At 39.0% G+C, this 26,951-nt stretch overlaps 1 protein-coding gene across 2 annotated transcripts; it reads left to right on the top strand.

Moving 5' to 3' along the window:
* On the top strand, positions 1-26,951 carry LOC150086399 (chymotrypsinogen A-like). 2 transcript variants are annotated; one of them, XM_090371357.1, is made up of 7 exons: positions 1-424; positions 9,359-9,436; positions 10,290-10,519; positions 16,336-16,433; positions 18,997-19,277; positions 23,642-23,793; positions 26,502-26,951. In XM_090371357.1, the coding sequence occupies exons 2-7, from the start codon at positions 9,367-9,369 to the stop codon at positions 26,661-26,663; spliced, it is 993 nt and encodes a 330-aa protein (XP_090227483.1). In that variant the 5' UTR covers positions 1-424; positions 9,359-9,366; the 3' UTR covers positions 26,664-26,951. The 2 variants fall into 2 exon arrangements, with proteins under 2 accessions (XP_090227483.1, XP_090227482.1); XM_090371356.1 differs by having other exon boundaries at positions 9,355-9,436.

The raw sequence follows: 26,951 nt of genomic DNA, 5'->3' as shown, positions 1-26,951 counted from the left end.
AAGCCTGTAATGATAAAATAACTCCAAACAAGCCATCTGCTAGGACTAATCATGCAATTAGATGAAAGTACGTCTGATTGTTTCGATCTCCGGTGTTGGTCGTACGCCAAGTCCGTCACGAGGAACGAAATCATCCCACGAGTATTATACCTACGTTAGGCGACTAGCTTAGTGACTGACTTAGCTCCCCCCCATAGCCACCACTTCAACCCCCTGACCTAGAAACAACTGCAAACAGCGAACCGGTCGCCATCCTATTGTGAGACTCACACCGTCAAGGATAACAGCATCGCACGAGCTTCGGAGGGTTGTTTCGTGCTAACTGAAGTTACGGAGCGCTTTTGAAGAAGCGGTTGGTGGTGGTAAGAGTGGCTGGCGGTGGAGGAGGTGGGTTTCATCTGGTTTCCGTGACGTACATATTTGGGTAAGTTTCCTTTTCTTATATTATAATGCAGTTTAGTTAATACCATGAAGGACTGAAAATTCATTTCTTGACTGCTGATCTACGTGCAAAGTGCATCGCGTGTTTCTCTTCCTCTTAAACCTGGATAAAAGTTAATTATGTTCATGTGGTTGTCATGGCAACTCCTGTTCGGTGTGATTAGTTCACACGAAACCAGTTGGATATTTTGCCCATGTAGAAAGTATTTTCTAGATATAGGAAATATCCAACTGTTTTATGTGATCTTATAATAGAAAGTATTTCCTGGGAAGAAAGTAGTTCCTAAACGAGTCAATTTTGATATTTAATTCGTTTGATTTTTTTTATGCTCTCTTTAGAAATTCGACTAAATTTTTAAAATGTAAAAGTTAATAAGTTTAGCCTATAGGATGCGCCAATATGAACCCTTCGTAGAATGCAGCTTTTAAAAATAGTTTTTTAATTAAAAGTATCATCCAGTGTTGACTTATTTAAAGACAGTAAAGTGATCCTGAAACTTAAAGAACAAACAATGTGATTTTGGACTCCATGCTTATACCAATTGTCTCGGAGCGCCCTCTGCTTATTTTTTTCGATATGCAAATACGTCAATTGCTCTGAATATAAAATCGCTATATTATAATTGATTAATTAACATGGAAATGTGAAAAAACTTTGCTATAAAACAGTCTTCTTAATAGCAAATGTATCATTATAAAAAGACAATTGAAAAATAAACAGTGACGTCATTTTAGTTTGTTTTTTTTTTTTAATTTCAAAAATAATAATAAAGATAAATAATTTAATACCGCATATGCAAACAAGTACTATGAAAATATTTAGTAATAAGTTCTGCAACCATTGAAGGATTTTTGTATCTAAAATAAGTATAACTACGTGTATGAATGTAGCCGAGTGGTCAGGAGTAAGAGTGCTGTAGCAGACGCTGTGGTTCAAGCTCGCGTGACTTCTAAATATGATTAACGATTGGACTCATGATTTGTTGTGAGCTCCTGTAAACTGGTGGCAGGCGCCTCCGTAGCCAGGTGGGAAGAAGCAGCAGTGCGTAGCACACGCTTCTTGATTAGACCGGGGTTCGAGCCCGTCACCACCAAATACGGAGCATGCGGAAAGGTCAGGGAATGACCACCGCACCAGAGCAATATGGCCTTAGTTGCTAATGCTCCTAAAAACCAATTAACAACAACAAACTGGTGGCCGTGCCAGAATATAACCAAGAACACGATTCAATTTTATTTAGAAAAAACAGGAACATCAAATTTTAATATTCGCAGATGTTTTCAACTCATAAAATTTAATTAAGTCTTAGCATAATTAGTCCCAATATGGTCATAAAGGACGATAGACCGGTGGTTGCATATCAATTGTATCCTATTAAAAATAGATTCAGGACGACCTACCAACCTAATTTAAAGAGTAACTTCAAATCACCAGTAAAATGGTGATTAGGATAAAATTCTAAAGCCTCCACACATTTATAACCAAAAGTATGTTGTGAGATTTCTGTAACGCGGAAACTTATTTTATTTATTTTTCAATTACTGCGCAGAGTGGATGAAAAACCATTCTATCTTTTGTTGGATGAAAACCAACAAAAGCGTTCTCTTTTTCTGGATGAAAAACCAACAAAAACGTTCTCTTTGTAAATAATTCAATTTACAGGCGTTTTTATACTGATACCTCATGCCCTTTTGTATCTCAGTGCCAATTCTAAATAAACAGTCTAGTATGATATTCATTATAAAATTATTGGCAGAACAATTTTAAAATAAACGATTCGTTCCCAACCGATTATTATTTTAAAATCCTACTTTGTGTACGTTGTTAGTCTATATTTTCTTAAATCCTGGTTTAGCTTCTCTTAAACGTTTCCTAAGGACAAAAGAATGGGATCTAAAAAAAAACGACTGGATTTTTATGTCGTGTTTTAACTGAAGTTCCAGCCTTCCACGAATTCCCATTCACATTTCTTTTCGTCGTTGGATAGCTAATCAAGCTGGTGGCTATTTTCCTTGTGTCTCTATGGGACGCCTTCTCAGAAATGTCAGGCTAATCACAATAGAGAGAGAGAGAGAGAGAAAGTCCCTGACCAATCTTCACTTTATGAACTTCGTAGACGTGGAGATAGTGCCAGAAATATTAAACAGTTTCTTACACGTGTCTTCCGAGTTGAGTTATTGAAAAAAAAAATAATAATAAATAAAAAAAGAAAGAAAAAAAAATTGATAATTTTGATTTTCATTCTCACTCCAACGCAGAATTATTAATAGTGAACGGTGCCAAATAGACAATACAAGCTATTATATTAAATTTTTGTCAATATTATGCTGATTATTCTGTCTATTATCATAATTTCTGTTTGGATTCGCCATATCCTGTAATTTGTTGCTATTACGTTTTAATTTATCGACTAACGTTCATTGACATATTTCATAGAAAAGTTAATACATTTTAACCGTTCGTTTAAAAGCATTTGTAGTTGTCACAATTCGGGCTTCCGTGTTCCCGTTGACGGATAAATGAGGTCACCCTACCGGTTCATTTCTCCTCTAGCCCTCGAGAGATGAACACCCTACACAATTTCCAAAAGCACAAATACGCTAATAACCGTTTAAACTGTAAAAATATAATGAATTATAATGAACCCATAAATCATGAAGAAATGTCTGAATAAAATAAAATTTCCGTGGAAAATTTATATTACCAAAATTTAATGATCTTATGAGTGAACGGAATGGTGGAATAAACCCTGACTTGTAAGATAACCGGAAGATTCCCTTTCGGAGAAAAATTTTCAATTATAATTAATTATTACATTCGATCTACACTGCTCACCAAAATTAACAGAACACGTAGAAAACGTGATAACTCGTGCAGCTCGCGATGAAGCGGGACAAATTTTGGTATGGTGATGGACCATAAAATAACAATCAAATGAGACAGCGAAAAACTTCTGGCAGGTATAAGGGACATTTATAGGGAATATAAGAATTACCAAAATGGTTACTTTACAGAAGTCGATACAAGATGCTCAAAAATATGGCCACGACGTCAGCACGGCGTATGGTACCCTCTAAGGCTAAACAGGCCTGAACCATGCTCGATATAATGGTGTCTATTCGATTCTGGGGCAATAAATCCCATTCTTCCACAAGCGCAGACCTTAGCTAACCAAGTGATCGAGGAGTTGGCTGTCGACCCACAATGCGACGCACAAAGTCGTTCCACACATATTCGATCGGATTTAAGTCTGATGATTGTCCTGGTTGCGTCAGTCGTTGGATATCTTCAGTTTCAAGATATTCCTCTACCACTTTGAGCTCTACTGTAGTGGCGTTGTCGTGCATGGAAAAAAAAAAAAAAACTCGTGCAACCACACCCCCGAAAAGTCGCACATAGGATTTGAGGATCTGTTCTCGATACCTATGCTCAGTTATCGTACCCTTATCAAAAATATGAAGATGGGATGCGGCCGTTGATCATTATTTCGCCCCACACGAGAACACCGCCTCCACAGTGTGTCCCTTTCTCTAATGTTAGAGCGATGGTACCGCATTCCTCGTTATCTCTAGATGAAATAACGTCTAGAATCTGTAGGTTAGAACGAGACTCATCAGAGAACAGAACTGTACCTCATTTGTCAGTGCTCCAAGTCTAAGTACTGTAGATGTGGCATCCTGAGTACTGGAGATGTTCATGGCACCAGTTTCGACGAGCTTTGGGGTGGTTTACAGTTAATGAGATACAGACCACTGGCTTCCTTGCTTAGAGTCCACTTGAATTGAACCTTCTTAACATATTTAGTTGGAAATGTTTTCACCTGTGACCGCAGCAACGTCAAGAGACAGTTGATGACAGGACATCGTAGGATTCCTCTTGCTGTTAGAGGCAGATAGCGGTCTGTTCTGGTTGTCGTAGCCCTCCAGCGACCTTGGTCATCTCTTCTTGTAATGGTTCCTGTCTCCTGAAATTGCTTCCATAGTGCTGAGACGACACTGAGTGACACATTAAAGCAACGTGCCACCTCCACCTGTAACTGCTCGACTTCATATCATCCAACGTCCCGCCATCACAAAGAATCATCTAAACGGCAATGACTTCTCATCCTGAGTACTGTAGATGTGGCTATCCCACTGAGCAATCCAAAAAAAACGGGAATGAATCGATATGGTCGCAGCTCATGTTTTTATAGGCATGAATAATTTGCATAATGTGCGCCTCTCAAAGGTCGTAGATCGATTTCTATTGGATACTCGGAATTTGCATTCCAGGATGCCTCTTATCTCAAACATTCGCCTTCGGTGGCACCGTTCACAATAAAATATTAACGAAAATCATTTTGTTCTGTTAATTTTATCGAGCAGTGTATTTTAATGCACTCGTGGGTATCAGAGTTGGTAAGATAGCTGTCCTGCCAGCACCGGGTGGAAAAGACTTCAAGTCGAGTCCCGTCGATGATGTGAGGATATTTCTCGGGTATATTTAACAGCGTGGTTGTTTTAGTCTGTCTCAGGCGAGAGTAGCATGGTTTTTTCTACCGGAAACTCGGGTTTTTCTTCCAGCAAACTGAAAATCGACCCAGAACACGCACAATATACACTGAGCAATATGGCCTTTGTTACCAATGCTCCTAAAACCCTACAACAACAACAACAACAACAGTGTGTTAATAGCACATATCAATAACTCTTAAGAGCACAAATAAAAGTGAAAAATTACCATAATTTGTTCTAAAAGAAATAGGAAAAAGTTTAGCATTTGTAATATATTTTTTTCTGAGAATGCATAAAGAAAAATATATTGTAAGAGATCAGCAAAGCTTCATGCATAAATCTCAAAACTCAGATTGTTAGTCAAAGGACTCATGGTTGCTAGTCAAAGGACAGAATATGAAGAATAGTAATAGGACATATACACTAACCTGACGAAAAAAAGCATCGTTAACAGTTGATAAATACCGTTTCGTGTAAATGAGTCGCAAGTCGTTCTGATGATATTAGATGAAAATTCCTGGTTTTGCGTGCTCGGTGATATATCCGAGTACTTCAAGCATGCAGAATCGCCCATCCCTGATGGTATTTCTCCACTTGTTTTCCCTTCTGTTTGGAAACTTTCTCATATCCAGCCGGTTCTTAAAACAAGGTAACAAATCCCTCCCATTTAATTATCGTCCCATTGCACTTCTACTCTTTCTAAAGTAATGGAGAAATCCATTAAAACCGTCAACTGCTAAACTATCTGGAAGCGTTCCATGAGATCAGTAATCTCCAATATGGATTCCGTCAGTGTCAATTCACTGGTGATATACTGGCTTTTGTTACACATCTATGGACAAGTTGAATGGAAAAGTGTAGCGAAACTCAAGCCGTTGCTCATCACATTTCAAAGGCTTTTTGATTATGTTCAGCATAAATGATTTCTAAATAAGCTTGCGTCTTATGGATTGCCGACTGTTTTCTGTGATTGGGTATCCAGTTTTCTCTCTGACTGATCACTGCTGGTGATGGCAGATGGCTCTGTCTTCAAATTTCTCCACTAATGCTGGTGTTCCTCAAGGTTCATTCTTTCACCCACTCTTTTCTTCTTGTATATTAATGATCTATCCATAGTTTTGCTGATGATAGATATTGCATTCCACCTTCTGAGAAACTTTGACCTGCTCAAACGGCTTCAACTTCTCGAATTTCTAATGCCAAATTGTAAATACTGATCTCCAAGTAATTCTTCAATGGGGCAAAAATAACTTATTAAAGCCTTATAACCTTATCATGGAACATTGTTCCATGATAAGGCAGATTTGCCATACTATTTCTAAAAAATCACTCTATACCTGTATCAGTCTTTCCATAGACAGAAGGTATCGATCCAACTCTCCCTTAAATTTTGCAGACTCTCAACCTTGACAACAGTCTGATCCACTGTGAACTTCCTCAGGCCCAATGTATCAGTTTACTCAATAGTTTGTATTTTTTGCCCCTGAGAAATAAAGACGAACTACTGGATTTTAAAAGAAGGCTGTTGGAGGAGGGTCCGGTCGCTCACTTCCACATAGAAGCCACCATAGGATGACAATTTGCTTAGGAGACCTTTAAAGTAAAATGTTTGTACGCGTAAGATCTGTGAAATGTGAAGATTGTCAGAATCTGCTTGAAATTTTGAAAAATTTTTGTATGATTTCTCCGAAGTAAGCAAGTTGGTGCAAGCTCATCGTTAAAAAAAAGCGGAACCATCTAAGTCATCCAAGATGAATTAGATGCCTCTAGATACCATCGTTGCATGGTATTGTTTATTCTAAACCAAACCCGCTAACAGAAGCTGTCCATTAGTTTCAATTTCTATAAGATTCCGAAGGTATTCATAATTCCTATCAGAACGGGATCAAGGTATACAGCAATGCAAAAACAAGCACCGCAAAAGGATTCAGCTAACAAATATCAAAAGAAATTTGTAATTTGCCATTGATTTACGATAGTTCAAAGAAACTCATAAGAAGAATGAAAAGTTACTTACGTGTTTCTTCGTCAAAAACAAATTGATGGTTTGTCCTGTGTTGTAATGACATCCTGCAGACTATCATTAGCACCCATTACCAATTGTTTCTATATGTTAGGAGTGGAGAAGCCAATAAGATAATGTTGAACGTGATCACTTTTTCCTTGAAGACGGGTTTTATTTACAATGATAACGGTAATTACTCTTTGCCACATCCTGAACAACTAAAAACTGAATCCCCTTTTTTTTGTTGTATTTTACCTTTCTTCAGTATCGATGACTGAAGTATATACGGTATCATTTCTTTATTTATTATATGTGTAAAAATACTTATCCATGAACAGATTCTTTGAGTGCAGTCTCTTAACTTTGTTACAGTTTCCAGTGACATCATTGCAATATCTGTTGGATTTAAAAAAAAATTGCATTCACTTAAAAGTAGTGATAGAAACATGAAATTATTTTTTGTTTGATACCGTGGAATCTCTGTAGGAGCCAAACAAGTTTGGGTTTCGATCTGACAGTTCGTTTGTTTTTTTTTTTTTTGCAGCGCCCAATGACGTGAAGCGTCACGTTGGATAAAATGGAATACAGATGAGTGATTCGATTCCTCTTTCTGCCAGGGAAAACGCCAAAAACAACCAACAAAGAAATGGTCGCTGTTTATGGACAAGACTCCCCATGTTACAGTGCTGTTGCACATTGGTAAAAACAATTCAAATGTTGAAGAACTTCAGTGCATGGTGAAATCTTAGGACGCACAACAACTGCTGTACAGAAGAGAGTGTTGCAAAAATTGAGGCATTAATCCTGGAAGATTGCCATATTAGTGTCAAAGAACTAGCAGCAGAGCTCCAAATTATTGTGGGGTCTGAAGGAAACATTATGCATCAATCGTTGCGAATGGATAAAATGTCTGCTAGATGGGTTTCCAGATCTCTGACCCCTTATCAGGAGAAGGAAAGGGTACAATGTGCACATGAAATGTCGATGTGTCAGGAAAAACTAGAGCAGTTTTTTTTCTCTGCTAGTCACCATGGATGAAACTTAAAACCATCACTGTGATCCCAAAACTGAAAAATCTCAAAACAATGGAAGTATACAGAATCACCCTCCCCCCCCCCAACCACACCAAAAAAGGCAAGATAGCAACCAAATGCTGGCAAGCTGATGCTAACAGTCTTTTGCAATCAGCATAGTGTAATACTAACAGATTACCGTTAAAAGTGCTGTTGGTAAAATCGCCGTCCTCCCCACATCGGGTGGAAAAGACCTCAGTTCGAGTCTCGTCGATAATGTGAGGAATGAGGAATTTTTATGGGTCTTTTTCACAACGTGGCTGAGTTAGTCAGTCTGAGGCGAAGGTAGCATGGTTTCTCTCCCGATAACTCAGGTTTTTTTGTTCAGCAAACAGAAAATTGACCAGAGAACACAAGCAATTTACAGACAATATATGCGGAATAATATGGTCTTAGTTGCTGATGCTCCTAAAACTCAACTACAATTATTCCAACATATTCGTTTGTAAATCCATCATTAGGTGAATTTATTATTGAAAAAATTCTTCTGCACTTCCCTCATTAATGTTGAAGGGAGTGCAGAGGAAATTGTCAAAGTTTGCTGATGATTTAAAGGTAGGAAGAGCGGTTAAGGACCAGAAATTTTTTTCGCTATAAAAATTCATGTTAGCCTTGTCCTAGCCCGGCTAACTCAGCCACGTTGCGAAGAAGACCCATAAAAGTTCTTCGGGTCATTGACAGTATTCAATCTCAGTTCTTTTCCACCTAGTGTGCAGAGGACGATGATCATACCAATTGTGCTACCCACGAGGGCTTGGAATGAATTGCTTACAACAGTGGTCGAGGTGGATGTTCTGATAAAGTTCAAACGGAATTGGACATTCAATTTTTGGCTATGGAAAAGGTATAATAATGTTCTTTTTTTTTTGGTAGTTGCAGAAAAAGCTCACTTCCTTGCATCATTTACCCATTGTAATACTAATACTGTTAATAAAAACCAAGCCATCTTATCTTCTCGGAAATATAACGTATTTCCTTATTTGAAAACCTAAAATCATCATTATCAACAAAAATAAGCATGACTGGTTTTAATTCTGTATTCCAAATGGAAGCGTAGGTGATGACACAGGAACTGAATCTCATTAACCTTGTTGAAGAACGAGAGGAACTTCGACATGGTCAATACTCAGTGACATATGACTTCACCGTGTTGGGTGATAAGGTACTCGTGTGTCACGTAAGAACCGCAATTGCCACCTTAAAGTGACACATTGAAATGTTTTAGAATTTTAATTAAAATTATGTGAATTGGAACGTGGTTTCTTTTATAGCCACTAATTCGTGACAACAATACGAATCTCTCAAGACAAGAAAATTTACGACTACTTTCCACTCTTTCAGAAAGCTGGGAAAATGTATGTCCCTCTAGTGGTTACCTTGGGAATTTTAGAACTTGTGACGTCACAGACGGACAGAAGTGCACGTAAGTAGCTTTTTCCATTTTCTCTTTAAATACAAATAAAAGCCAAACAGGATATAGCAAGTGGTGAACTGCTTTTTCTACTGACTTCAGATGTTTGAGCGTTGTTTTTGCTTTATTACACAACTCTGAGGATATTAATTCAATTGGTTTGCGTTTGCAATGATTTCTTAGAAATCTTAAGGTTTTTTCTTTGTTTGCGTAATTTTTTCTATTGCCCTCTTCAAAAGGTTTTAAAAAACAAGGAGGACTTCTTTTTTTCGCAAGTCCAGCTGATGCCATGTATCCGGTAAGAGACGGATGTTGATACGTCAGAGGGTACTTTGACTTGGGATGGTCATCGTTGCACAGTTTGTGGTCGAGACATCAATCGAAACGTGGACCATTGATGAATGTTATGCAAGGTGGAAAGAAGCAAAAATCTTGAGAGGTGGAATCCCTGGAGCCAGACTCTTTATTGCTGCTAAATCAGTATTTTTATAGCTGTCATCTCGAAAATTCTAGTAAATCCATGTAAATGCCATCTTGAAAATAAGACTATCGATTAAAAATTGAATACCCGTTTTCAGATATATGAACTCCCGTCTTGAGTTGTAAAAATAAACATAAAGCGAAAATGTGGGTCCAAGGATTGATGCGAGCGTGAGGAATTTCGAACCTCGACATGGTGACATCGTTTAAATTATCATTCCACATATCCTCCCTCCTCATTGATAAATTAACCATAGCCAGAAATTCAATATGCTTAGGCAGCACAACAAAAATGGTTGAAAAAGCTATAATTAAGATTTTAAACCGTTGACTTCTTTGGTATAGTTAGATTAACGAATTACTTAACTATATTTCTCTATTTCAGATCATCGATCCCGGTCTCAGTGTGATTGCATGGAGTACTGGCAGTGTGTTGAAGCAGGAGGGGCCCCTTATTCATATTGTTCTTATAGCAACAAAGTTTGCTGCTTCGTCGACAATCATGCTAGATCGATTGGAATACTACCAAGACCACGGAAGTCCTCGAACTGTGGGAAAAAGGGAGTGGACAGTGGTAGAGATAATTTTGCAGAACCGGGAGAGTGGGCCTGGCATGTGAGTCAGTTCAATTACAATGTCTTTATTTTATATTATCTATTTTCACTGGTAGGACAGAATTCATGGGACATCTGGTTCCTGGGCAACGCGACGCTGTCACCCTTTTCGCTAGTGGACGAACCCACCGCTTGGCAGATATATAGGTACATTGCATCACTTAACGTAAACCGTAATTCGATGTCAGTATGGATAAACGTCGTGAGTTAACTGACTTTGAAAGAGGGATGATAGTGGGTGTCCGACGCATGGGTCACACTATCGCGGAGGTGGTACAGAAATTGCACTATCCCCGTTCGACAGTATCAAGAGTGTATCGGGAATACGCCATTTCTGGAATAACATCTGATCGTGGACAGCACTGTGGGCGGAGAAAGGTGGTGGATGGACGTCGACGTCTGTCTCGCATTGTTTCAGCCAACTCAACTGGAGAGCGACAGTGGCACAAATCATCTCCGACTTCAATGAGGAAGGTACCAGAAGCGTCTCCACCAAGACCATCAAGCGATCATTAGCCGCAATAGGTTACGGGACCCACCAGAGTCCCATTGCTAACACCACGACACAGGACTCTTCTCTTCAACTGGGCGCAAGAACATCGGCACTGGACCTTGCATGATTGGAGACGGGTCCAATGACTCTCGTTTCCAGTTATTTCTAGATGGACAGGAGGGTGCGTATCTCGCTGAAACCGCACGAAGCTACGCTCCGTCATGTCAACAAGAAACTTCAGGAAGGTGGACAGTCGGTAATGGTTTGGGGCGTGTCGAACTGGCACACGTTGGGACCTCTGGTACGTCTAGGCGCATCTCTGAACGGTCCAGATTACGTGTCCATCCTTGTAGACCATCTGCATTCCTTCATGGTCACCGTGCACCCACGGGGCAATGGACTCTTCCAGCAGGACAATACTCATCTGCACATGGTTCAAAAAGCATTCTGCAGATTTTACCACCATGGAATGGCCTCCCCGTTCATCGGACATGAACCCTGTGGAGCATCTTTGGGATGCTGTGGAAAGGTCCGTATGAGCTATGGATCCTCTACCCAGAAATGTGACGGTGTAGCAAGCATGGATGGAAATATCTGTGGACTCAATGCCTCTCCGTGTGACTGCCTTTATCCGGTCAAAAGGTGGGCCTACGCGTAGGTATCCCATGATTTCTGTCCACTCAGTGTATAAAATAAAGGATTTTGCTAGAAAACTCATTCTTTATCAAAGACTAGGTCAAGGCCATAACAATATTTTTATGCTTTACAGTTGATGGAAGAGGTATAAATAGACGTTATGACATGTTGCTGCTAACTGATTCGTTCTGTAGCCTCAATGGCTATGTACTATTCCTACACAATTATTTGTGACCCTTAACGAAGTGACATGCACTCTCACTGACCTATTCGCAAACCTCTCACTACCTACACAAACAGACGCGAACCACAGCTTCAGTGAGAGGGCCGGTCATTAACCCCACCGACCGACATCGCTCCGTGCAATCTGAGTGTCACGCATGCAGTTTTGTACTGATGAGAAGGTAAATATTTGCCAAGGAACGCAAGGCGATCGACCCTACTTGTGGTAATTCTCACTGCGGAAACTGTAGCTACGAGTGTCATGACACGGATAATGTTTTTCTTCTCGGGATACATCTTAGGATGCAAACAACACCATCTGGTGATGATCGTTGTTCGAAAAGGTGCTGTTTTCGAAGAATGGTTTCAGATGAGGAAAAATGGGTCGCGCGAAATTCTAAATATCGGTGTATATAGGGCAATCATTGACTTTTCTGGAAACTTGTTGGAAGAAACAAATTTAAAATGCATATTTAAAAGTTCTATGTCTGAAGATCATGGTTAACACGAATTGACAATTTGGATAGAGTTCCAGCCTTTATCTAAAGAATAATTGTAGTCACGAAACTGAAATATGAATTGCAAACTACATACTGTGTTCTTAATACAATTATGCCAGTAACTAAAATAAAAAATACACTTCCAGATGCTTCGATGACTGGATGGGTCTTTTTCACGACGTGGCCAAGTTAGTTGGTCTCAGTCGATGGTAGATGGTTTTTTCTCCCGGAAACTCGGATTTTTCGTCCAGCAAACAGAAACATCCACCACAGAACACGCAATTTACATAACATGGCCTTAATCGCGGATACTCCTAAAACCCAACAACAACAGTCCAGATGCTTCACAGAATTAGTAATATTCTCAATATCGAAATATAAAAACAGCAAATGGCCCATCTAGATCAGTCTGGATTTTTATGTTATTCAAATACAATTGACCATGGGACCAGACGAAAAGAATGTTAATAGTTCCATAACGCTTTAAATAAGAGTGTTATAACAGGAGTTTATTATATAATATAACTGTGGGTGTAGGTTGTGAATGCCAAATAGGCACAGCATATTCGTTATGGCATTATAGGTGCCTTTAATTAAATAAAATGTTAACAACAAATTTATTTCCAAAAATTCCGACTGTGGTATTCAAATTGTTATATTAGGGTCACCCGTATATGTATTATGTCTGTAAATTGCGTGTGTTCTCTGGTCGATTTGCCTGTTTAGCTGGATGAAAAATCCCCAGTTTTTTGGTGGAAAAACCTTGCTATCTACGCCTGAGATCGACTAACGCAGCCACGAAGTGAAAAAATGCCATTAAAGTTCCTCGCATCATCGACGGGATTCGAACCCAGGCCTTTTCCACTCGGTGTGGGGAGGACGGCGACGATACCATTGTGCTACTCGCGCAGACCCAACTGTGGTAAAGTGTAAAGTATTTGATGTCTAACGGGCCAGGGATCCTCCCCCATCTCTGCATTGTGTACTCTGTGAAAGCCAGAGATTTAAAAGGGTATTGTGCGTGTGTTTGTGTTGTTTAGTGTCTTGTTATGTTGTTCCTCTCACCTTATAGCCGTTGGGCCCCTAGTGCAACCCCCCCCGTTGCTCGCACTTTTCCCCGAGGTGGCAGGTCAGGCAACCAGTAGATTATTTAAGTACTCTGGCAGGCCCTGCCACCTAGTTTCGAAAGATTTCAGTGGCAAGGCTCCAACTTAACACTGCCTTAACATTGAGATGCTCAAGTGGACTTTAAGATCACACTGGCTTTCATCAGAAAGCAGAAGGTCTACCGAAATCTCAACATCTTTCAGACCTTACCATCTATAAGAAAGAAAGAGATGTATCTTGAAAAAGAAAAGACAAGTCCATATCCAAGTTATCCTAGAAGAGGAGTAGAAGGATTCATTCACAACATCCACATCATTCCGTCATTGACCTAAATGGGCACAATGCAACTTTCAGCGGGCAGATTTACCCGATCCACAATCTTCTTTCTCACTGGAGGTCTGGTTACCTAGGCTGCAGATGGAGGACATTGAAATATCTAGAGAGAACCTTATTGATATCATAAACAAATTACCAAACAAAACTACTGTGGGTCTAGATGGTTCCCAGTTTTCATAATAAAAATAGGCAGCATATACACAGTAGACCTTCTCCTTCACACCTTCAAACAAATTCTACAACCTGGAATCATTCCATCAATTTGGAGATCGTATTAAACTGCTGTTCTTCCACATTACCATTAAAATGGGAAGATTTTTACAAACATTTTTCCTTATTATAAATAGGTCAAAGGAGGTTACGTGATTCTTAATCCAAAAAAACTCACCCTTTTGGGTAGCACAATTGGTAGAATCGCAATCTTCCCACACCGGGTGAAAAAGACTTGAATCCGAATCCCATCAATCACGCAAGGAATTCTTATGGGTATTTTTGACAACGTGGCTGAGTTAGTCCGTCCCAATTAAGGGTAGTATTGGTTTTCCTCCCAGAAACTCGGATGCTTCACTCAGCAAAAAGTTGCTTATGCACCTAAAACCCCACAACTGGAAAACTCTAATTTTTCATCCCAAAAAAACATACTCCCTAATTTATTATCTCTTTATACATTAAAAAAGTTTTCCTCCTAGTGATATTTATTCGAGCCAATGGGAGAAGAGGGTGAGGAAATTACGTCACTACAAATGCAATTAATTATTAACAACTGCCTCCATAACGTTCACCACCTCGTGCACGTGCATCATTTGATGTTCCATCGTAACATTTTTTGTTACATTTAATGAATATTGTATATTTGTAAAATAGTTTAGTATTTTAAAGATATTTGTATATATTTCAGTTAAATATTTAATCCTTCTCTTTCGGATGCAACAATATTCCTCATGCATTATGGAACCCGAATCAAATTTATTCGACCTTGAGAATGCTCCGCACTACAAATGCACAGGTAAATGATTACATAGGTCATTTCCTGATTAGATATCAATCATAGTGACATAGTGATTTTTTCCTGGCAGTATCGGGGCCCTCCCCAACTCCCCGTTTTTACTCTGTGTAGAATACAATACTCTGCATAAGGCCAGGGTGTGTGTTTTGCGAAGTATTAGTGTGGGCTATGCTGTTCCTTTGGCCACTTAGGCTGGGGGCCTCTGAAGAGTCATTAACTTCCCCAGTTTCCGCCACCGCCCTAGGGAGGCAGGCTTGGACACATTAGGAGAGAAGAAAGCTCTGGTGGGGTGAACCGTGGGGTAGTCTAGGCGTCCAAAGGGATCGAAAAAAAAAATTATTGGAAAGGAGATATTGGGGAGGTAGAAGAGGGTGGGATAAAAGTGGTAGAGGACAGAGGGGGCAGTGGTTGAGGCACCCGCCTGATTTGAAAGGGGAGAGAGTAAGGGGGTCCCCTGGTACAGGATGCCCATCCTGGTCCAGAGGGTGGGAGTTGAAAGTGGGTGGTGGGGTGAGCCACCTAGGGTGGGAGAAGGGGATTGGGGGAAGGAGACTCAACCATCCCAGGTGGTAGGAATAAAAGAACATAGGGAAAGAAATTGTGCAGCTCTGTCCCGTGCTTTATGCAGCTCTGTCCCACACTGTCCAGTGTCAGTATCCCACACCATGCCAGCTAGGAAAAACTACAGCATGGTATCATCTTGGACAACCATGAGGCCCCTGAGGGCCTGCACAGCCATCAGCTGTCCGGTCAAGAGGTTAAGATAGAACATGCAATTATTAATAACTCTGATTTACTCAACATTTACACAATTTACTTTTTATAGTTTTTTCTTACACACTTTCTGTTTTCTTTTATATATTAGATTAGATATCGATCAGTGCGTTTCGACAGGTGTGTCTTTTACGTAGAAAAAGATTTGACTTACTCCGTCATACCTCTACATATTACGTAGAAAACCGTGCGCGGGGGTTGGCGAGCAGGGGCCAGAGCCCCCTAGTTATAATTAAAATAGTGATACAAAACGATGCCTTACCTTAATTTTGTTTCCTAGTGTAGATAAACTTTTCTCTTCCGAGACTTCGAACTACAAGCTTTGTAGGTTTCTGAATTTCTTAGACTGTTAGTCAATATTTCTAAGAAAATTAATTACCAAGTTCATGATTATTCGAAATTTCACGATATTCATCCAAACAAAGAATTTATTGTAATCGTGGATGGCAAGAATAAAAGGCATGCGTTGTTTCGCAAGAAAACAAAACATAACTTGTCTACACATGAATTAATGGCACTCAAATTTCACGCAACTTCATTTAATAACTGCAGTAAGGACCTTGAAATGCAGTAAATCTTTCCTTATAGCTGCCTCCGTAGGGTTAAGTATGGTGATAAACCAGGAACGAAGGAAAGTTAGAGAGAGAGAGAGAGAGAGAGAGAGAGAGAGAGAGAGAGAGAGAGAGAGAGAGAGAGAGAGAGCGCTATAAAAGTAGTAAAAATTTTTCCTGTTTCTTGCATAGGCAGCTGTTCTCGAAAAACCGCAAGATCTTTATGTGTGTGGAGGAGCTTTGTTAGACGAACTGTGGATTCTGACAGCAGCTCACTGTGTGGATGAATAGTAAGTCCCTCTTGAAATTTCCTAAGGAAGACATTCTTGTGAATGCTCAATAGAATAAATTGGAAAAATCTCTCCAAAAAGTCATCTTTCAATTTTTTCTGTGCTCCGATTTACTGACAAGACACTAAAGTCTGTTCCATTAACTTTCCTAATGGTTTTAATATATTGGTTTTAATTTTAAATAAATTGAATATTAAAAATTCTAAAATTTTTGTGACATAATTCCCTCGCTGATAGCGCAGTGGTTATGAGGCTGAATTTCTTGACGACCAGTCCCATGATATCCTTGACCCTACCGCATGGATAAATTACATTAGTAATCCATCCATACTTCAGGATCAAGGTTTATCAGCTAGTGGGTTGTTATACGAGGCACGGGTCACATGTCTCAAGACCTTCCCACGGGAAGTTTCTATCAGAGAAAAAGCATTGATCAGAGCCAAGAAAAGGAATAATTATTAGCTGGGTTTTTTTTTTACGTTTGATTTGGATGTTGCAATTTTGAATTGGATGATCATACGGTAATTGGACTATGGTTTAAGTGGACCAAACAAATGAACATCGCTAGAGGCAAGATCGCTGTAATGTAGATGAACAAGGAATTCCCATCCCAAACTATTAATTGATTCCTGGGTTGTAAGGCTCTTACAACCCAGCAATCCGGGAATCCCCTTGAGTCCATCATCCCTCCATGCTGACGGTACAAATTTAAACTTCTTATTAGAGATGATTTCATTGCAGTGATGCACGTTTGGATTCGAATTCATTTTGGTGAATTCATCATCATCAGCCATTTTCAATCCACTGCAGGATGAAGGCCTCTCCAACAACTTTCCAGTTTCTTCTGTTTTGTGCAATGGCCATCCATTTATTACCCACAAGCTCATGAATTTCATCTGTCCATCTCCGTCGTTGTCTTCTAGCTCCTCTTGGGTACCATTCTGTTATTCTCTTAGTCCATCTGTCATCATGTCTTCGAGCTGTGTCCTGCCCAAGACCATTGCAGTTCTTTAGTTTTGATAAGAATTGGTGAATTCGCGAACCTTTTATGGCGATTCTGAGGTTAAATTGATGTACGTGTTTAAAATTTTTATCTTTAAAAATAATCGTTATGTTCTGGACTTTTTTGCTTGATTCTTGATTCTATACTTTGTGTGAACTACTAATTTTCCCCTCTATGGGGTTTCCTTACAGGAGGAGATAACTATGGGTGTTCAGGGACAAGGCCACCTGAACATATCTCAACGGGGCCTCGCTCTCCACTAAACGTATAACGCTCATTCCTAATAACCAGTACGCTGCCTGGCCATAGAATTCAGGATTGATGGCATGTCACGTGGTCAGATGAGTTTAGATGAGTCATCAAACATGTTGTTACCAATGGCAACTCGCTACAACCCCACAATTTCAAGAAAAAAAGTCATTCCCTCCCTGAACTTCGTGATCACACCACTTATTGGTAGTAATGTGGATGCACTAATCTTCCAGCATTATACGTATAATGCTGGAAGAGTGAGGCCCTCCCAGTACGAGTGATTCGAATTCCGTTCATGACGCCAATCATTTTTTCTGGCGTTTTTCACGGCGTGACTGAGTTAACCGTCTCAGGCGAAGGCTGCATTCTTTTTTATCCCAGAAATTTGAGTTTTTCGTCCTTAAAACAGCAAACCGACCGAAAATTACAATCTACTGACGCCTCATAGCCTTAATGTTAAACATTACTGAATAAGTTCTAAAAGTTACCTAAAGCTATTGCTTCACCTTCCTTGCGCTAAAATTTCACTTCCAGAATAAATTAAACACAATTAGCCTCTCCCCCATTTTATTCAACCTGTTGGTTTCTGCGAAACTTGCAATTCTGATATCATATCGACCTAGTTCCTTTGATAATTTTATCCTTTTAAGCTTCTGACTTCTGTGGTACGTATCTTGATGGTTGTTCTAATTTAACTCTATGGCCTGATTTCCTGCTAAGTACAGCAGAAATCTGATTGACCTGCTCTATTCCATCCGGGTGTGAGTCCGAATTGCTTTGTCCTACCATACTGATAAGATTTCATTCTATAATTCATCTAATTTTGGTCATCTTAGTCTCATATTGGTAATATACCCTCGTTTGTTCAGTTTACATAATACTGGCATCTTACAGGTTGCGACGCAAGCAGAAGAGTGGACATTGAGTCCGGTTCCAGTCGGATTCAATAAAGTTTAGAAGATATGAAGATCTCGTTAGATTGCCTCAGAGTCTTTAGTAACCCGATACATTTCTGATTCATGAAGATACTTGATATATTGGAAAAAATACTCGTGACATCAGTTCATTTATATTTTGGATTTTTTCTGAGGAATAGTACACGATTTTCAAGGGTACTGCCATCTACCGTTAACAAAAATTTTTCCTAATAATCATCTATATTAGTTTAATTTCCAAAAATTTAAAACTCCTTAAATAGGAGTTCAAAATTCGTATTTCTTATAAAGTTGAATAATAAATTATTTTGAAAAAAGATTTCGTTCTTTAACATTTGTTTTTTTTTTTTTCTTCCTGCTGAACACCAATCAGCAAATCACCACAGGCATTGAAGATAAGGCTTGGAGAATATGATGTGTCCACTACAAGGGAGCCTACGAAACACGAAGAATTTGACATCGCCAAAATTATTATTCATCCACGTTTTAACAACAAGACGCTATTACACGATTTAGCCATGATACGTTTGAGTAAACCTGCCAAACGACGTCCCAATATCAACATCGTCTGTATGCCTCACGATGGAGTTACGGTCGACGACCTGGTCTTGTCTTCGCGTTGCTACATCACAGGATGGGGTAAAAGAGCTGAAAGTACGTGTCCAAAAAAAAAGGAAATCTTTGAAAGTTAATCTAGATACACTGCCTAGTTCTTCAGCCATAAGATGAAATTTGTATTTAACTTTAAATGAAATGTTATAATTTTAAGTTTCCATTTAATTATTAATTTATTTTTTTAAAATTCGTTCGTGGAATGAATATTCGTATTGTTACCTTTCAGCATTTTAAATCGAATTGTATTCACCATTCCTCAATAAATTTAATTATTAATTAAATCTCCTTCCCTCGGGTAGAAAAGAGCTGAGTTCGAGTCCTGTCGATGATGTGAGGACCTTTTTCTCAACGTGGCCAAGTTAATCGGTCTCAGGTGACAGTAACATGACAAAATTATTAATGAAATAAATGTTGGTTTATTTACCATGCTATCTGAGACCGACTAACTTGGCCACGTTGAGAAAAAGGTCCTCACATCATCGACAGGATTCGAACTCAGGTTTTTTCTACCCGATGCGGGAAGGACAGTCATCCTACCCATGAGGGCAGTTGGGTTGATGCCCGAATCACATGAAGAAGAGAAACATATATGAAGTTAACGAAGATAAGTTCTGTACGAAGTAGAATAAATACATGAACGTCAATTATATCATAAGAGATTGCATTGAGTTATAATTCAGATGTCCTAATAGGGAAGCCAGCTTAAGTCACCTCTTGAGCTAATTTCAATGATGATCCAATTGTTTTTAATCATAAGAGCAAGAAAAAAGCATGGCATAAGACATTTTCTTCAATACGGACTTGTTGCAAATCCACTTTAACCTTAAGCCATTCATTTTCTATCAAAGGAGTATTTACCAGTTTGCTCCAATCCCCACCTTGATCTCAAAACCATTTCTGTACTTGGTTTTATTATTATTCTCTTTGAAAATGTAACCTTCCAATGCCTTTCGAAAGAGGATGGCTGCATCCTGTGTGAATAAGTCTGTTATCGATTGGCTTTATTGGGTAGCTTTGACTGTCTAATAAGTGGTTAGTTCAGGGATTGATCGTTAACTGACGAGGACAGTACAATGGAAATAGCGTCTTCTTGAATAGAGTTCGTACTAATGATAATGCTACTCTTATGTACAAACATACACTCTTTTGTCAAAAGTATCCAGACATTACTGGGATTTGAGAAAAATGAACCATACCCGCCATCCTCTTGTCAGAAACTGTTGTAAAAACAAGTGCATTCAAGCCAAAATTAAATAGATCAACCTAATACAGTAGACGGTTCGAAATATTCAGCTTAGCAACTTTCAATGGAGAGTCATCGTAGAGCAATTTTAGCAATGAATCGGTTCATGCCTTTGACAGTGATTAAAATCATCGTCCTCCCAGTCTGGGTGGAAAAGTCGCGAGCTGAAATTCCGTGAATGCCGCAAGGAACTTTTATGAGCTTTTTTCACAAAGTACCTTAGCTAGCCGGTCTCAGGCAAGGGTTGCTTGGTTTTATTTCCAGAAACTCAGATTTTTCGTCCAGGCGAGAACTGCATAGTTTTTTTTTTTTTTTTTGTCCCCGAAAACCGAGTTTTTCTCCAGAAAACCAAACTAAGAACTCACTGAATTACAGAAACAATATACTCATGACTGAAAAGATAGCGGTTAGATACGAAATACAGACACCGACCAAAAAATTAGTTACTTGTATATTTTTTTCAAAAGGAGGGTTCAGTGATGTTCAATCCCCCTCCCCCTCTTTAGTAGGAATCATAAAGTGATTCCTACCCCTTTAGATCAAAACAATTGAGTTCATCTTGTTTCGGGGATGCCGTTGTCTGTGAAAACACCTTGAAAGCGTCACTGTCCCACCAGCAGCTTGTGGGACAGTGATGATACCTGTCAACATTAGAATATAGGCAAAATTTGGATTAGTCAGAGTACGCCACAGCAGTCCAATTGTTATGCCTTTCAGCCCTTGCTCTTCACATTAGCGGATTTTTGGGTGACATTTTGACTCACCCAATCCCTAAAATATTCTTATTACTGTTCTTTTTAAAGACACCATCAAATTCAGCAACTTCTTTAAGAGGACCATCTTGGTCAATGGTAATTCTAGGACCGCTCTTTGAAACTACCGCAAATCTTTGTTCTCCAGGATCTCTACGATTGGACTGTTACCAATAAGCTTAAAATCAGGTTGTCAAAAACAAAAATGATGATTCTTAGATCAAAGTTGGATATCTTTCGTCCTCCGCCTCTCCATAGTTAAAAGAGAACAAGGTTCTAGGAGTGGTAATTGATTCCAGTCTCAATTTTATTCCTCACTTGAAAAACTTGTCATCTAAAATACGCAGATTTACTGGTGCAATTGTTAGGGTGTCCCGTGTTGAACGGGGTCGTCTCTAGAAAAACTTTTAAGGATCTATTACAATGCAGTTTTCCTCCCTCTGGTCACGTATGCTGCCGGTGCGTGGTTTCACGGGGCACGGCTCAATCACTTCAAATCTAAACTCGCCTCTTTGCAGAGAACCATCATGCGATGTATAGTTAAGGCATGCAGGACAGTCTCGACCCAAGCTCTGCAGGTACTGGCCGGAACATTACCTTTAGACTTGCAGGTTACTTATAGAGGAGTTTTATAGATTTAAAAAACAGATTGGGACTGAATTTCTGGGAATACCGTCAACCTTCAAGATGATACTAAAGGAGAAAAAAGAAGGCGACTATGGAACGAGTTAGTTAATATCTGGGAATCACATAGTTCGTGGTGGAAACCCTTGCTGCTTCAGCTGGTAGAGCTGTAAAAAAAATAAAACTGGTTAAACATACTCTAATTACAGCGCTGTAAGCAAACAATAGTAGAATATGCAAGTGTTCAGTCTGTTATGTGGCCTAAATACCAGAAGTGACTAATTTTTTATGCCGTGTTTGTACGTTGAATATTAGTATACGAACAAGGTGTGACAGTAAAGTTCCCAGACTGAAGTTGTTGCGGTCATTTCGATAAATTTGAAAATAAACTGAAGTGACATGTTGTGGTTCCAGCTTCCTCCAACAGATGGTAGAACAGAGGTTGTCCAGTAAGCTGACTGGTTAAAAGTAACAACCAGTTTCGTTAGGAACGTTAACATTCCATGATACGATTTTATAATTGCAGAACGAACGATTTATCAAATTTTGCTTTACACTCGGAAAATCTGCAACAGAAACGTATGAAGTGTTAAAAACTGTTTATGTTGATGACACTTTGTATGTTTGAATGGTATAAGTGGTTGAAAGATGGACTTGAGCATGTTCGCGATTACCCAGAAAATGGGCATCCGTCAACCTCTCGAAATGACGACAGTTCGGAAAATTGCGGCAACAGATCGTCGTTTGGCCCTCAGAATGATGACATGATGAGTTGGATATGAATAAGGAGACGATTTGTCAGATTCTGCATAAAGATTAGAGGAAAAATGAGAGTGTGTGCAAAAATTTTGCCACACAGCCTCACGGAAGGGCAGAAGCAACAAAGAAAATCATCATTCGAAGACTTTATCAAGAAAATCCTAACTTCCACGACTGTATTGTCGCTGGAGATGAGAGTTGGATGTTTTAGTACGACCTAGAGATGAAGCATCAGAGCATGCAGTGGACTTCAAGATCATCAAGGTCCAAAAAATTTCGTTTACAGAAGCGCAGGATCAAGAGGATGATAATCATGTTTTGCGACAAACAGAATGTCATTCGCAAGGAATTTGTTCCTGAAGAGAGAAAGAGAGAGAGTCAATGCTGCATACTACGTCCAGGTGCTTCAAAGATTGAAGCGCATTTCCCGAGTGATGCCGCAATTTCGAGTAAAAGGCAGCTGGTTTTTGTTGCACCATGATACCCCGCTCATTTCACACTTGTTAAGAAGACATTTCTGACAAAACGGCATTACACACATCCACCATACTCTCCCGTTCCAGTACAAACGGACTTCTTCCTCTTTCCCAAGGCGAAAATTGCCCTCAAAGGAAAGACATTTAAAGATGTTGAGGACATACAAAAAAAGGTAACTGCCGAACTGAACATCATCTCTTTGTGCACCTTCACAGGAACTTTTAGAAGGAAGTAATAAGTGCATCTCAATCAGATGGTGATCACTTTACGTAAAAATGAAACCATTTTTGAGCCCCTTGATTTTGTGTTATTTTAATTGCACTAGTCCGGGAACTTTAATGCCACACCTCGTAAAGTGGTTGGTTGATTCATATGATTATCTTCAATGCTCTCCTGTCGAGTTTTCTGAAGAAGGATGCATTTCCCCAGAAAAATAAATAAATAAATAACCTTTCAAAATATAATTTCCGAGTAATCTCTAATTATGTTTATGTGTGAATTATCTCAATTCGTAATGTTATCTAACTTAAACTTACCTTGTCTTTCAGACACAGATCATTCAGTAGTTCTTAAAGAGGTGAACGTGCCTTTGTGGAGAAATGATGACTGTGAAAGGGCATTGCAGTTACATTTTGGAGCAAACTACAAACTTCCCCCTACCTCATTGTGTGCCGGAGCAGAAGGCAGAGATGCTTGTGATGTGAGTATCTTTCTTGCTGTATTGCACACATTTGCATAATATAAGCATGGATTTGAAGATCCATGGGATTTATAGTAAAACAAAAGCTGCCATTGCAGCGATCAGTGTTTTCATTTTTATGTTTGCGTCAAACTTAGAAATGTATCATGGGTTTCCATTCTTCTCAAACAGGGAAACTTTATGATGTATTCTTTTGATTTATAACGTATTCTGATTTTTATTTTACAGTGGAAGGCTTCTCTCCACCAGAAGTAAACAGCTGTGTAGATAGGTGGACCTTGACCTGGTTACCATAAACTGTGATAGATTGCATTAAAAAACAAAATTTGCTTATATTCGCAAATAAATACGAATAGAAGCAAATCCGCGCTGGTTTGTAACTGGTTTCTCAAAAGTATCCATCTCGATGGGTTCGAAAAATCCAGGATTTTTAATGAGTGGAGAGCAAGCGATTCTTCCACACTTCAAAGCCTAAATGTGGCAGTAAAACAATACTTCAAGAGTGAAGTCATCGTACTGCAAGGAGGACTGTACGGAAAAATCGGACATCCAGTGGGCAGTAAATAACATCTCAATTCAACCAAACCCAGAAGAACCCTCCTATTTCAATCCGTACCATGAAAAATCCACTTGCAATGGTGCCAAGAACGTCGTGATTGGACAGTGGAACAATGGAACAAAGTCAGGTAATCAAATGAATCAGGATACACTTTGATTTTTACTGTTGGTAGGCAGAGAGTGTGGCGAGAACCTCAAGCGATGGGACTTTCTAGGCCTTTCCTTGTTAAGACAACCCAAGCATCTGGGAGCTGTATCGTGGTATGGAAAATATTTTGTTCGCACGAATGGGTCCGTTGCCAGCAGTTGAAGATCGAATGTGGTCCAAGGAGTACCTTAATTTTGTATCAGATCTACTGCTTCCTGCAATGTGAAACTTTTATCCCGAAGGTGATGGCCACTTTATGGATGGCTATTCAAGAGCGCATCGTGCCAGGATCTTGCAATGGTTCGGAGAAAATGACACGGATTTCCGCCATCTTCCATCGTCCCCACATTAATCTGATCTCAATCCAGCAACGAAGCCCTCTTCCTTCAACCTTGTCTCGGCTACTCGATATTTTTCTGGAAGAATGGTTGGTTACAATTAGACTAAAACGCACTGAAACACCTTATAGAATCCATGCCATTCCGCACAGTTGCTATTATTCGAAACAAAAGCAGCCCGATTCGATACTGAATAAAGGTTCGTATATTTTTGGCTGGTGTGCGTATTATAAAATTGGAAACCATAGGTTTCGGAAACTTCCAGAAACTAAAATAATAAGAGATGAAAAAAGTGGAGGCTATTCTTAAGGCACCCACAATATCGTATATAAAATGATGATAATTGTGGTCCTTATTCAGAAGATAAATGGATATATTTCAGCCATGAAAGTTTAAAAAATATTACGATCTTCGTTGTTTAAATACACCTAATTACCCTATAAACCTTCAGGGCCAGGGGTTAGAGGTTTGAAAACTAGAAGTGGAGCTTTCATATCAAGCTAGAGGGGTCCGATCTTGATTTTAGATAATCAGAGAATCAACAGTACTGCTCATCGCATTTCACGGTAAACGTTATGCAAATCTCTGGAAACGTAAATATGTGCCACTATGCAAGCAACGTTAGACAAAATTACATAGATGAAGGTAAAAGACACACAACGTAGGTGATAGAAGAGTTAACACGGAAGCAGAAAGTCTACATTACCCAGACAGAAAATATATATTTGCACTTACTTTATCATAGTAGTGCATACATTTCTCTAGGAAGCAGACAATTCGCCTAAGCTTCGCTGTATTCGCCTAATACAGCGAAGTTCCCTATTTCAGGATACCAAAAATAGTGAATAAGAATGCACTTCCAATTTACAGGCCCCAGTTCTGCATCGTTTAGAAAAAAAGCCTACGTTCGAATCCCGTCAGAGGCGCTAGAATTTTTTTTTTTTTTTTTTTTCCCTTGGCCCACTTAGCCGGTCTCGGGACAGAGTGGCATGTTTTTTTTTTTACTTGTTTTTTTATTATTATTATTTCTATATAATGAAGAATAAATATAGTCAGCTTCAATGTAGTCATCCTACCTCAATGAGTGGTGTCTTACAAAGTTGAAACCTTTAATAGCTCTTGGAAGATCATCTTTTCAAAATCCACACCACATTCATCCATTTTTTTAACTTTTATTTCCCCTCAAGCTTGAGCAAACTGAGGGTTGCTGACACTCACTGGTATTGCACTGTCTCCAATGCAATCCAGTGGAGACTGCCCAATCCCTCACTCATTGCAATGGGTGCGGGATTCGTCCAATCTTGGGCAATCCATTTTCCTTTTTTTTCAGCCTGTACCCCTGTCTTTAAAATCATATAAAATATGATTTTATTTTATCTTTATCTTTTATTTCATCTTTAACTTTATTTTATCACTTTATCTTTTATTTTATCTTTATTTTTACTTTATCATACTTTTATCTTTTATTTTATCTTTATTTTATCATTTTCCTTTTATTCTATTTTATATTTACCATTATTATTATTTTTTTTTTACTTTTCTTTATAAATTTTTATTATTCTAGTCTGACAACGTTAAGTTAATTAAAACTATTAATTTATGAACACAGTTCTGTTCTTTTATTTTTATCATCATTTATAAAAATATAAAATAAAATTTTGCAGGGCGATGGAGGAAGTCCGTTGGTGTGTGAAAAAGATGGTCATTGGTATCAACTAGGTGTTGTGTCTTTTGGAATCGGATGTGGACGTCCGAACACACCAGGAATCTACACTCGAGTGGAGAGTTACAAGAATTGGATCCACGACGTTGTGCTCAACTCTTGACAGCTGCTGTGGAGAGACTACTGACCACAAGGATTTCATTCTTAGCGTGAAGTGCTGCAGGGACAGCATAGTTGAATTTAGATCGCGAAAGTTGCTCGGTTGTTTCGAAGGATATCCCCTACTTAGAAATATTTTCTCTTAGCATCCTTTCAAATGTTACCACTAATTTCCTTTCCCAGACACCATCAGACTATGCCATCGCGATTTATTTATCACCTCCAATTATTTAAGTTAAAAAATTTAGTTAAAAAAAACCAATATTTGTAAATAAAATCACCCCAAAAGAGA

The sequence above is a fragment of the Mastigoproctus giganteus genome, chromosome 4 (assembly GCF_048544385.1).
Source record: "Mastigoproctus giganteus isolate SK-2022 chromosome 4, ASM4854438v1, whole genome shotgun sequence".
NCBI lineage: Eukaryota > Metazoa > Arthropoda > Arachnida > Uropygi > Thelyphonidae > Mastigoproctus > Mastigoproctus giganteus.
The sequence above is the reverse complement of the archived record's forward strand: the minus strand, read 5'-3'. Positions and strand labels throughout refer to the sequence as shown.

Bases quoted from the DNA above. Each gene is read 5' to 3' on its own strand.
- LOC150086399 (XM_090371357.1), top strand. From the start codon at position 9,367: ATGTATGTCCCTCTAGTGGTTACCTTGGGAATTTTAGAACTTGTGACG. The intron at 9,437-10,289 runs GTAAGTAGCTTT...TCTCTATTTCAG, and splicing joins ACAGACGGACAGAAGTGCAC to ATCATCGATCCCGGTCTCAG. The intron at 19,278-23,641 runs GTACGTGTCCAA...CTTGTCTTTCAG, and splicing joins ATGGGGTAAAAGAGCTGAAA to ACACAGATCATTCAGTAGTT.